General features: G+C 55.6%; 1 protein-coding gene across 1 annotated transcript in view; it reads left to right on the forward strand.

Annotated features, from left to right (window-relative positions):
- The window catches only part of ASTN1 (astrotactin 1), a 282,406-nt gene that overhangs the window by 137,248 nt on the left and 132,389 nt on the right, over positions 1-12,769 (forward strand). The window contains exons 3-7 of the mRNA XM_036272001.1: positions 385-778; positions 2,069-2,215; positions 3,513-3,620; positions 7,761-7,910; positions 8,896-9,063. Of these exons, the coding sequence (XP_036127894.1) occupies positions 385-778; positions 2,069-2,215; positions 3,513-3,620; positions 7,761-7,910; positions 8,896-9,063 (967 nt within the window). The remainder of the gene's footprint in view (positions 1-384; positions 779-2,068; positions 2,216-3,512; positions 3,621-7,760; positions 7,911-8,895; positions 9,064-12,769) is intronic.

Consider the following 12,769-nt stretch of genomic DNA (forward strand, 5'->3'; position numbering starts at 1 on the left):
TGCCCACAGCTAAAAATTGGCCTGAAAGTAGCTTTATTTGGAGCAGATTTGCCTTAACAAATGAACACTCCCTTATTTCTTCAGCTGGAACACACACACACACACACACACACCCCTCAAGACTTCTCTATTCAAATCGTTTGCCGAGCTTGAAGGGACTGTGGGTCACTGCACATGATACCCTGGACATCCCAGCCCCGTCTTTCCTTGACCTCAAACAGATCACAGCAGACCGTCCCTTTGCTGCTGGGTGACACTTGTCACAGAGCTTCCTGCACCTGAATGAACGAAGGAGTGAGGGAGGGATGGTGGCAGCGGAGGGCAAGGCCTCTCTGAGGGAAGGGCTCGGGGTCCCCGCCTCCACCTGCTGTCCTGTCTCCCCAGGGGGGCATGATCGCCCTGCTGCTGTCCATCCTGTGCCTGGTGATGATCCTGTACACTCGCCGCCGCTGGTGCAAACGCCGCCGGGTGCCCCAGCCGCAGAAGAGCGCCAGCGCCGAGGCGGCCAACGAGATCCACTACATCCCCTCCGTGCTGGTGGGCGGGCACGGCCGGGAGAGTCTGCGCAACGCCCGGGTGCAGGGCCACAGCGCCAGCGGCACCCTGAGCATCCGGGAGACGCCCATCCTGGACGGCTACGAGTACGACATCGCCGACCTGCGCCACCACCTGCAGAGGGAGTGCATGAATGGAGGGGAGGACTTCGCCAGCCAGGTCACGCGCACCCTGGACTCTCTGCAGGGCTGCAACGAGAAGGCGGGCATGGACCTCACGCCAGGTGGGCGACGTGGTCCTCGGGCGGGCCAGGGGGTGGGGAGGCAACAGCTGTTTTCTCATTGCGTGGCTGCCGGCCATGCATCCCGGGGGGCGCCGCCGCCCTTTCCCAGGTGGACCAGAAGCATCAGCTTTTGCCTGGGAGGGTGAGAGCTGTTTTCTAGTGCAGGACCTCCGATGGGGTCCGCTCCACCTCCGCTGGGCCCTGGAGCATCCTCGGGAAATAAGGAGCTGGCAAGGGAGAGCAGCAGGCGTGTGTGGCGCTCGCGTGGGCTTGTTTAGGTGATTTAATTTCCCGTTGACGTGGAGGGGATGGAGCTATCTGCTCTCTCTGTGACTCTGGAGACTGACCTGGGGCGGGGGGAGGGTTACCTGTGTTGTCCTGCTCCTGCCTCGGTGGTCTTTCCAAGGAATGTGCTTCTTCCAAGAAGATGAAGGAATGCAGTCAGGCTCCCCGACCTCAGACACACTGTGCATCTAGGAGACGTGGGGTGGCAGAGACTTGGACCTGATCCAGCTGAACAAGACCAGGGTCAACAGAATGTAGAGAGGAAATGACCGTACTTTTCCTTTACAGTTGCCTAGGTGTCTATCCGTGGACCGCCTGTGAATAAGCAGCTCCCCACAGATCGCACCCCAAGACAGTGGTCCTTCAAAGAGCTGCTGTTACCTTTGAAGGAGACATTTTGATACTGAATGTTGCTTTGCACGGACTCTCTGTGGGCTTGATCCCATCATGTCGTTTCCTTTCCGCTGCTTCTCGGGGAGAGAGCCTATGTGAATGGCCACTTCCTGCTAAGATTAAAATCTGGGCGCTCCTTGAGAATGGGGGCCAGTCACCAGTGTCCCAGAGTCCCCACAGCCCCTGGCATAATGCCAGGCCCACCAAGTAGCCACGTGCTGCTCAGCAGTTACACAGCCGACTGCCTTTGCAAAGCCCGCAGGTGCACAGACGTGCGGACGAGCTGGCGTCAGACGACAGGGACCGACCGGTGCAGACCGTGTGCATGCACTCGGTTCCCCTTCTCCTGAAACTGACCGCGCTACCGTGTATCTAGTCGAAGGGCCACACAGGAATCAGATCTTCCGTTTGACGCGCTCCTCCTTCCCTCCCCTTAGAACTCTGCGGTCCCCCAGAAATCAAAGTATTTCTGTCTCTGCCAACCTCTCACTTTAAAGGTCCCTCATTTAAATTCCGCGAAAACTCCTTCTCCTTGGCGTATGCTGATTCCCTGGCTGTCACTGTCTTTGACCTTTTCTCTCAACGTTCTTGCCTTGACTTCTCCTCGCACAGGGAGTGACAATGCCAAGCTGTCGCTGATGAACAAGTATAAAGATAACATCATCGCCACCAGCCCCGTGGACTCCAACCACCAGCAGGCCACGCTGCTGTCTCACACGTCCAGTAGCCAGAGGAAACGGATCAACAACAAAGCGAGAGGTACGGCGTCCGAGGTCGGGGCGCGCAGTAGGTGCCTTCACAGCGGGGCCCTGAAGACCCTCACCCCACTCTCATGCGTGTCTGGAGGGGATGCGTTTGGTCACTGTCTTTCTAGGGGCCTGTGGAGTACTAGGTACCCAAAAGCTACCTCAACTATACAAACCTGATGACCAAGTCATTTCATCAACAAGAATTTGCCCTCAGTTGGACAACAATGCAAAGATGGGTGTCGGGCTCGTCATCATACTGGTTAAAAGAGGAAAACTGCAGGTAGCCTCAGTGTCCATGAGGAGGGACTGGCTACCAGCCCGCACCTCTGTCCATGTCCAGCGGCCCACCACCCAGCCGGTTACGATAGGAATCGGGGTCTGTACTCGTGAGTGTGGAAAGTTGCCCACCCATCTAGAAAATGGGCAAAAAAAGAGCTTACGAAAGAGAAGGTGCGGCACAATGCCATTTTTTTTATCCTTACCCGAGGACATTTTTGCATTTATCCTCAGATAGAGAGGGAGGGAGGGAGAGAGGAAGACAGAGAGAGAAACATTGATGTGAGAGAGACATATCAAGTGGTTGCCAACCACACGACCCCAACCGGGGCCGGGGGCAAACTGTAACCGAGGTACGTGCCCTTAGCGGGAACCGAACCCGGGTCTCTCTGGTTCCGCAGGCCGACGCTCTAACCGCTGAGCCAAACCGGCCAGGGCCAGAATGCTATTTTTAAGGGGAGATACAAAACTGTTGATCTGTTTCTGTACCAGAGAAGGCAAGGAGTATATACATCAAATGTGAACACGGTTTTGCTCTGATTTAAAGGGTTTCTAGGACATGAGGGTGGTTCCCTTTACATGTTTTTGTGAATTTGTATTTATTACCTTCTCTCTTTTTCACATTGACTACATATAAATTCTAGAGCCAGAAGAAGTAGAATAGTCTTTAGAGATTAGGGCCTATAGACACATGCCCCTTTAGACATCATTCCAGTCCCTATCAACCAGAATCATGACCTTACTGAGGGAATCCCCTGTGGCGGGCCTGCCCGGCGGGGGCTGCCAGGGACGCCCCTCGGCAGGAGCCTGGGCCGGGGGCACGTAGGGCTGCAGTGATCGCTGTCATGTAAAAGTCTATGTGTCCAATAAGCCTGCGTCTCAGGAACCTCCAATCCCCATGCCCACTCCTCCCAGACGGCCGCCAGCCTGCTCTCATTTCTATCGATTTTTCTCTTGAATGTGCCCAATGATTTGGTGTCACGAAGACAAGACTGAAGGTGTTATCTCTGCCGTGGTCCTGTTTCTTACAGCTGGTTCTGCCTTCCTGAACCCTGAAGGGGATTCCGGCACAGAGACGGAAAACGACCCCCAGCTGACCTTCTACACCGACCCCTCTCGAAGCCGGAGACGCAGCAGAGGTAGGCCGGAGGGCTGGGGGGGCGGGAGCTGCAGAGTGTTCTGCACCACACCCAGTGCCTGCACTGTAGACGGTGCTCAGTCCTAAGGAAGCAAGAAGAGCCGAGAGTGGACCGCCCGAGAATCATCTCTCCCAGATAATGGCACTCTCAAACAGGTTTCCGAGTTGTTTGAAAGGCTATTTCTTGGTCAGAAGACTCTCAATTCCTTCTGGAAGCCCCGGGAGTCATATTTTGCTGTTAGAGACAGGAAATAAAGTTGATAAAGTGTGTTTATGTGAAATAATGGGCAGGATGTGTACCCTTGCTTACCCAGCCACACTGGCCTTGGGATTAGGTGAGGCAGGGGTGGGGGTGGGCTGGGTAATTGAGGGATAATCTGTGGTATTTGCCCATTAGTCCCGTCACAGTAGAATCACGGGAGCCCATGCCTCCAGGTCCCGCCCTCCCCCTTGCAGGGGCCGGGAGAGTTCATCCATCCTGCTCCGCATCCATGCACCCACTATCCATGCCACCCTGGTGCGTAGTGGCTCCTGGTGTGGCTGTTGCACTTCTGTCTGCTCCTTCCTGGGACTTGCTGGTATCACCATCCTCACCGAGGGAGGTCTGGGTTCAAGCACCAATCTGCTTCACTAGTCACTTGCTGTGTGGCATCAGATAAAGACAACAACTTCTCTGAGCATCGGTTTCCTCACGTATTAAATGGGTTAGCAATAGCCCAGAATGAGGCTACTGTCAGGATTAAATTACATTAAAATGTGCTTTTTCTGGTGACCGGCAAGGGACGATGAAATCCCTACTCTCCTTGCTATTAGAACTCTCCACGGTACAGCCTCAGATTTCCACGGCTCCTCTTACAGAACGGTGGACAGGGCCCCGTGGACACCGCGGAGGGTATCTGAGCGACATCACGTTGTATTATACTCCATAGGATTTCCCCAATCAATAATCAACCAATGCCCCATAAGACAGCTACCTTTCACCCCCTCCCACCTCCACCTGCGTTCCTTTCGTACCAAGGGCATTCTTCCCGGGGTTTGGAAGGAGTCCTTTTAATTCCTCCGTGGCAGTTTCTGTGGGCTTTGCGACTATCAGTCCAAAACCCCGTATCATTTTTCTCACGAGATCAGATGTCTGATGCCCCAGCATCCCTGAGGGGAGAGCGTGGACCCTCTGACCTTCACTACATGTTTATACACAGGGAACAGGCTCATCAACCCAGGCCACACCAGAGCAGGGTGTGTTCCGCTTTAAATAAATTCTGTTTAAGAAAAGCCATAGTAACGAATCAGAGTGAGGTTCCCTGCAGCACAAAACCATTCCTTTCAAAGACTGAGCTCTCCTAGCACATCGGCTGTGTACTGCTCTTAGCTGGACGGCACGCTCCTTAGGGACGGCACGTCTAACTTCTTTCCCAAAGTGCCGAGTGCAGGATTGTGCCTGTGACAGATGCTTGGAAGTGCTCGTTGAATTGAACCGGATGCATCCATCAGGCCAAGAAGAAACTGTATCACCTACCTGCCATGGGTCAGGCGTCGTGATAGGCGTCAGAAACATGAAAACATGGTATAGCGATAAGTCTTAATTCAACAATCTGAATAAAGGAAAATGAATCCTCAGAAGTGAGAACAGTTTGTTCTACTTGGCAGCAATCGGAGGCACAAAGAGAGAGAGAGAGAGAGAAAAAAAACAATTACAGAATATAAAGAATTTATTGAAAGAGGAGAATCTAGGGTAAGGGCATTCGGTAGAAGAACATGGCAGAGACAAGTCTTAAAGGCACAAAAGAACCGGGCATTTCCAAGCAGGGGAAGCATTTTGGTATGGCAGCTGTGACCCCGGACATGAATACACAGGCCAGCTGACAGGACCGCACACGCCTCGTCACCCAGTCTGCCCTTGGTCCTGGAGGTCACAGGGGACGGCTGGACATTTTGAAGCCAGGCGGAGATGCTGGATGAGGGGTTGATGAGGCAGAAGGGCCAGGAAGATGGGGAGCAGGTTACTGCCACCGCGTGAGAGCAGCGGCCAGGACCGTGCACGGCCACAAGGCTGTGAACACGCGCGGACGCAGCTGGGCGCACCGGGGCCAGAGGAGCAGCAAAGAATAAGTGAGAATTTGTTCTCAAACGTTTCAGGGAAGTGTTTACAGGAAGCTGTTGTTGGAGCTGAGACTTGAAGAGTAGGTGCATACCAGGCTGACAAGGTGACAAATGGCATTCTGCGGAGGAGGAAGTGACATGTGTAAAGTCCCAGGCATTCACGATAAGGGTCTCGCGGGAGAGCAGTGAATAGTTGACTGGTTGGAGCTGGGGGGGCAGGCGCGTGGTCTCGTAGGAAAGATGGCTGGAGGGCCAGGAGGAAGGGCATGGCCTTCAGGGCAGGACTTGGGGCTGGCGCCTCAGCGGGAGTCATTGGAGGCTTTAGAGAACATGGCCCTGGCCCTGTGCCTGGTGATGGAGCCCTGCGGGGCAGTGTGCGGGCAGGTGAGCGTGGTGAGGTGGAGAGGGAGGCCGAGTGCCCGTCTCCTGCCCTGGCCCAGGTGCGGAGCCAGCACAGGTAGCAAGGGGAGCACGACGCAAGGGAAAGTCTGGGCACAGAGTGACAACAACTGCCTGGCATTGGTGGGGAGGTGGAAGGGGGAGCTGGGCACGAGGGAGGGTCGGGAAGAGGAACCCAGTCGATGGCAGTGCCATTCGCTGGGCACGGAAGCAGGACGGGGGGCAGGGTGTGAGGACGGGGCAGGTCCGCTTTGGGATCTGCATCCGCGTGCCTGGGGGACCTTCTGGTGGCGGTCCGGCTGCTCAGGCCTGGGCTAGGCTGGGGTGGAAATTTGAAAGTGTGGGGATAACGACAGGAGTGGAATATGTCCAGGTAGCCAGGGACAGAGGATCCCGAGGCCGCCTGCCGCCCCGCGTCTCACACCCAGCCCTGCCAACACACCCTCAGCGACCCTGCTCCATAAAGGCTGCTCGAGCCACGGACCCAGCCTTCCCCAGCTCCTGGGAGCAGCTGTTCCAAAGGCCCGGCTGGAGACGGGGCTGTGCTTTGATCCTGGCTCCCCGCCTTTGTGGCCGCTTGACCCTGGGCCTGCCTGCTCCTGTCTCCCTCCCTGGTCCCCTGCGGACTCTGCCTCATGACATGTGGTCGTGGTCACGTGATAAGAGCCCTAGACCCTGGGCGCTGGCGCCTGACACATACTGCACTTCCTCAGGGGTAACCGTCACATGAGGTTCCTTACCTGTGGTGGGCAGTGACCAGCAGACATAGGCTTATTGGGAGGAAACATACATTCAAGATTTTTAAAAGTATGTCGGCACGTAGCCCACTGTCGGACACATGGATGTCTTTCACGTCTCTCGGTGATACATATCAGCACAGACCCCAAGACACTTCCGAAGGACCCGCACGTTTCGTTGGCAACTTGCCGCCTTCCTTCCCCATGTCTGTTCTGCCCTGACGTGAAATCAGCTCCCCCAGAACAAAAACCAAACGGAAAACACACCAGAACCCCACTTCCCGCACCTGCCCCCACCCCCGCTGCCCGGAGTGTTCCTGATTCCCCAACTCCTCTCTTCCCACTGAGCTCCCAGGCATGGCCTTGCCCGATGACAGAGGGCCTTCTGGGCGACAGCGCCCTCTGCTCATGCAGATCACGCGGTCCTCCGTTTCCTCCTCGCAGACCCCACAGAGCAAGGATCCCCCCACAGAGTAGTGCAAGGTCCGCAAGCTCTGGAAATGCCTGAGGTGAAGAGCTGATTTGTGAGAGCGCCCTCTGTGGAAAGCTGTGGGAAATGCAGGGAGGTCAGGCAGGGTCCGGCCACCAGGGGGCAAGAGGTTGGAGGGGCGAACGTCCTCTTTTGTCATTTCTCTTGTGGGCCTGGCCCAAGGAAACTGCAGATGACTTGCACACTCCTGACGGTTGTTGACCCTGAGGCCACCAGTAGGCCAAGTCCCCTCTGGCTCCAACTGATGACAGGGTGTCCACGAGGATGAATGTCACTGAGGCCTGCAGAGCTGCGCACCTGGGCTGCCTGGGTTTGCCAGCTGCCTCCCCGGTTTGCCGGGTTGGGTAGCAAGTCCGAGTTGGCCTTTCCCCGGGAGGTTTCACCGCCACGTGTCTTGCTTGTGTCTCGCTTCCAGTGGGCTCTCCCCGAAGTCCCGTGAACAAGACCACCTTGATGTTGATCAGCATCACCAGCTGCGCCATCGGCCTGGTGTGCACCTCGCACGCCAGCTGCCCTCTCGTCGTCAAAATCACCCTGCACGTCCCGGAGCACCTGATCGCCGATGGTGAGCCCACCTCTGAGAGGCGACTTCCTCCCCAGTGAGGGCGGATTCGGGGTGGGCGAGAGGCTGCAGAGACGCCAGGGGTCACGGTTACCCATGACTGTGGATGGGGGGGGGAATGAACACAGACAAATCAGGCTGAGGACAAAAGTGGATTGTCCACAGGCGACATTGAAAAGCAGGTTAAGAACCAGACGGGTGGCCTCTTCTCTGGGCTCACTCCCGTTCCCCACTTGTGTGCTTTTCATTCAGCCCCTACCTTTGTAGAGAAATGCGGGGCGTCCTACACACGGGTGGGTCGACACTGAGCGTCTCGTAGCCTTTGCGAGGGGAGAAGCTGAGCGGAGTAGCTGAGGGGCTGAAGAATCAGGCGTGCCTCGGTTTGCGATGCCCTGGTGTGAAATTCCTCGTTGTAGTAACGTGTTGCAAGCCTAGAACACCATGGCAACAGTTTACTTAACTCCAGGGGGCCCCGTACAATGAAGGAGTAGTGTAGGTTCTGAGAGCCTCCGAGTAAGGTTAGCCCCGGCTCCTACGGCGCTTGCCAGCGTCTGCTCTCTGGTTGCTGTAGGCTGAAGCCAGTGGGGACGGTCGTGCCGCTAGAGGACCTGCTCTTCAATGACAAGTGACGACAGGCAGCAAGGCCGTGTCCTTGGACGAGTGCCAGTGCCCGTGGCTGGGGCTCACGGGGCAGCACCATGGCCCCCTCAGAGCTGCTCTGTCCCTGTATCCCTTAGGCCCACCCTGCTAGGCATGAGATGGACAAGGCAGCAGAGGACAACGTGGTGGGACGGCCAAGGGGTGGCCAAGCCTCCACCTGCTGGTACCTTTCTTGGGGGCTCATGTGGCCCCGGACTAGTAGGAGGAATGGCCTTGGATTGGGGCTAATCTGTGGAGAGCGCGAGAGAGAGGAGTGTGTGCGTGTGGGTGTGCGTGCGTGTGCGTGTGTGTGCGCACAGGGGCATGCCTTCTCTCTGTCCCCCTGCAGGGAGCCGCTTCATCTTGCTGGAGGGGAGCCAGCTGGATGCCAGCGACTGGCTGAACCCTGCCCAAGTGGTCCTCTTCTCTCAGCAGAACTCCAGCGGGCCCTGGGCCATGGACCTCTGTGCCCGGCGGCTCCTGGACCCCTGTGAACACCAATGCGACCCCGAAACTGGTAGGCGGGAGCGCCGGGCAGCGGGTAACTGTCAGAGATCATGCCTCTTGCAATCACCCTGGAAACCCAGGCAGTCCCCTCACTGACCCGTTGGGGCTGGGAGTCTAAGCCATGCAGGCTGCACCGCGGGTGGGCCCTGAGCATGTTGGCTTCGAATGTGGGTCACCTTCTGGGGAGCATCCTCAGTGTAGCCCTCACCTGAGAGCTCAGTCTCGGATGACCTCCACAGCCCCTTCGCCGTCCAGCCAGGGGATATCAGCCCCCGGGGCTAGACTTTATATGCATGTTTATTGTAGAAAATGTGGAAACTCTAGAAAAGCTTATAGGAGAAAACGATAATCATCTATAATTCTGTCTCCTGCAGAAATGAGTTAAAATTGTCATGTCCTCCCTTTGAGCTTTCATCTGCACGTGGTGTTTACGGGCTGCAGCACCCGGAGTCCAGCGGCATTTTCTCTCCTCTTGTTTTCACTTATCCTGTCCTGAGTTTTCCAGAACATTGAATGGTCTTCAATAGTATAATTTTTAATGGCCAGTTGGCATTCCATTGTATGTGTATCTTATAGCTCATTTGGATGATTGTTGTATTATTTGACATTTAGGATGCTTTGAAATGTAATGTATGTAAATACTACTAAAACGAGTATCTTTCCACGCAAATGCAGGGCACATTTGAAGTGCCGTTCTCCCTAGAAATCTTAGAAGAGGGTTTACTGACAAAGGGTACAGATGTCTCTCAGGCGGCTGGATTATCAAATAGGGCTTGCACTCCTGAGAGAGGGTCCAACTGCAGGCACGTCACACACGGGGCACTCAGTGTTTCTCGGGCACCATGTTCCAGGTGGCTTTGCACTTCACTGTAGAAAGGGGTGTCTCAGCCATCTCTATAAAGATCTGTTTCCAGCCCTGGCTGGTTTGGCTCAGCGGTTGGAGCGTCAGCCTGCGGTACAGAGAGACCCGGGTTCGGTTCCCGCTAAGGGCATGTACCTCGGTTGCAGTTTGTCCCCGGCCCTGGTTGGTCATGCAGGTGGCAGCCACTCGATGTGTCCCTTTCACATCGATGTTTCTCTCTCTCTCTCTTCCTTTCTCTCCCTCCCACTCTATCTGAACAAAAAATGGAAAAATGTCCTCGGTTGAGGATTAAAAAAAAAAAAAAAGATCTGTTTCCAGTGGACTCAGTACCCCACACAGATCCTTCCAGACAAGTAGTGTGATGCCTTAGAACAAAGGAAGGGGGCGTAGTGATATCTAAGACCCTGGAGTAAACTGCGGCTGGAGCCAGGGGCCAACTCCTCCAGCTCTCTGTACCTGTACAGCCCGTCCCACGCACACGCACACATGCACACGCGCACGCGCACACGCACACGCACACACACGCACCCTGACAGATGCATCGTTTTCTAGGTGCTGGAATGGAGGGGTATTAGGAGAGGTTGAGGCCAGGTGTCCATCTAGCCCTTGCTTCTGTTGTAGTCCATTGCTCTCTCTCTTTGAGAGGGGTCAGTAAAGGGTCATTGTAACATCTCAAGTCCACCTTCTCGGGTCTAAAAATGTCCACGTGGGCCCGTCACGGAGGTTCCAGGTCCCCAGATGGAGGAGAAAGTACAGCCTTTCCAACATCTGATGTCTGGGGCTGCTCGCTGCTCTGCCCACGCTGCCAGGCAAGCGCCGAACTGAACAGATGGGCTGTGCACCGGCCCAGAATCAGTGTGCTCGGGAGCAAGAAGAAAGAGCTCGGCTCAGAGGTGGGTCCTGTCCGTGCAGCTGAGCCCGTCTCTGGGCCCCCGTTCCTTGGATGATGAGACCCTGGGACAATCTTAAACTCACGTCCAAGAGAAGTGCGATCTCCAGGGAGCTCTGGAAGCTGCTACTGAGGTTTCCAAGAAGAAGAAACACTGTTTTAACTACATGGGGAAACAAGGAATCCGTGTCTGCGTGGCGGGGTCCCAGATAAACTGCCTCCTTACTTCGGATCAACGCCTGAATTCCCCGCGGCGGCGGATGACTTGCCCGAAGTCCCACAGCGACCCTTGCCTGAGTCTGTGTTCTAGCCATCGTGAAATCAGAGCAGAGGTGGCATTATAACGCGTCGCTTCATTTCCCCAGACATGTCAGATCCAACAAATGTGTCATTCAAAACTACACAAGCCACCACCGTTCCTGAGCCTCAAGGCGTCCTTAGCGGGGAAGCCCATCGCCCACCCCAGTCTGCCATCCCACCTCCAGCCCCTCCCAGGCGTCTCCTTTCCAGTCCTCACTCATGGTTCCCCGTATCCATGACAATGAATGGATTTCCAACTGGAAAGCAGACTAAAAATAAGAACCCAAATCCCACAACAGAGCTGAGGCGCAGCGTCCTCATTTGGGGCGGCAGCTGAGAAGCGATGGCGCAGAGACGTTTATTTTCATTAACGCTGGAATTAGAAAGCCTCCCTCTTCCCGCCTTGCTGCTCTCCGCACATGGGACGATGTGGTCATCCCACATGCTCCTCGGGAGGAAGTTTCATCGCCTCCCACACTCCATCCTGGAGCCTCTCCCCAAAGAGCCGAGTGTGGGAATTGGCGGCAAGTCAAGTTGACATTACTGCGGTCCGCCAGCGAGCTCACTTGGAAATGTCATAGCGTTGGGACGTGCGCGTTCCCAGCCATGCTGAGGGGTCTGCCTGTGTGGGTGCCCGGAACAGTGCAGGTGCGCAGGGATGCTTTGCAGACACACAGACAGGCGCTCGGTCTGTGCGGAGGAGCAACCTCTGGCGCCCGGGGCTTTCCTCAAGCATCCTTCCAAAGCGTCCCGGAGTTAACACGTGTTTACGCATCACCTGCTCAGCGGTCCGGAACGCCAGGTGTGGTAGGCAGAATAATGGGCCCCCAGTGATGCCCACGTGCTAACCCCCGGAACCCGTGAGGATGGTCTGTTACATGGAACAGATGAATTAAAGTTACAGATGGAATTAAGGTTGCTGAACAACTGGCTTTAAAATAACACGATTATCCTGGATTAACCAGAGGGACACAATGTCATCACAAGGGTCCTTGAAACTGAAAGAGGGAGGAAGAAGAGAAGACCAGAGGGATATGATATGAGAAGGTCCCCACCAGCCATTGCTGGCTTTGAAGATGGAGGGAGGAGGCAGGAGCCCAGAATGTGGGCACCCTCGTGGGAAAGCAAGGAAACAGATTCTCCCCCAGTACCCTGTAGACACCTTGATTTTAGCCCAGTGGGGCTCACGCCAGACTTCTGACCTACACGACTGCAAGACAGTAAGTGTGGATTGTGTGAAGCCACTGAGTTTGCGGTCATTGTTTATGTCAGCTGGGGACACGGACATACCAGGGGAAGAGGAATGGGAGAGAGAAAGAAGAAGCATTGCTACGTGACCCTTCATACCGCACCCACCCAATTTTTAAAGGGTGGTTAAGTAGACTTTCTGGAGACGTTTCAGGAGTCCATGGGAGAACCCGGGCCGAGGTCACCTGCTGACCTGTTTTCCATTCCGGACTCCCTGGTCCATGGCAGCGTCCATGCTGCTGGGACGGATATCGTGGGCTGAGAGTTCACTTACGCCTAGCAGCCCTTCAACACCTGCACGGGGACATTCGCTCCAGACCCTTCCAGGGTTGGAACCCTGAGGTGTGTCTCTGCTCCAGCTGGGCTGACACCAAATCACTAAGTCTGGACGGCTTCATGCCCAACTGGGCCCAGCCA

This window comes from Molossus molossus, unplaced genomic scaffold (assembly GCF_014108415.1).
Source record: "Molossus molossus isolate mMolMol1 unplaced genomic scaffold, mMolMol1.p scaffold_m16_p_20, whole genome shotgun sequence".
Classification (NCBI taxonomy): domain Eukaryota; kingdom Metazoa; phylum Chordata; class Mammalia; order Chiroptera; family Molossidae; genus Molossus; species Molossus molossus.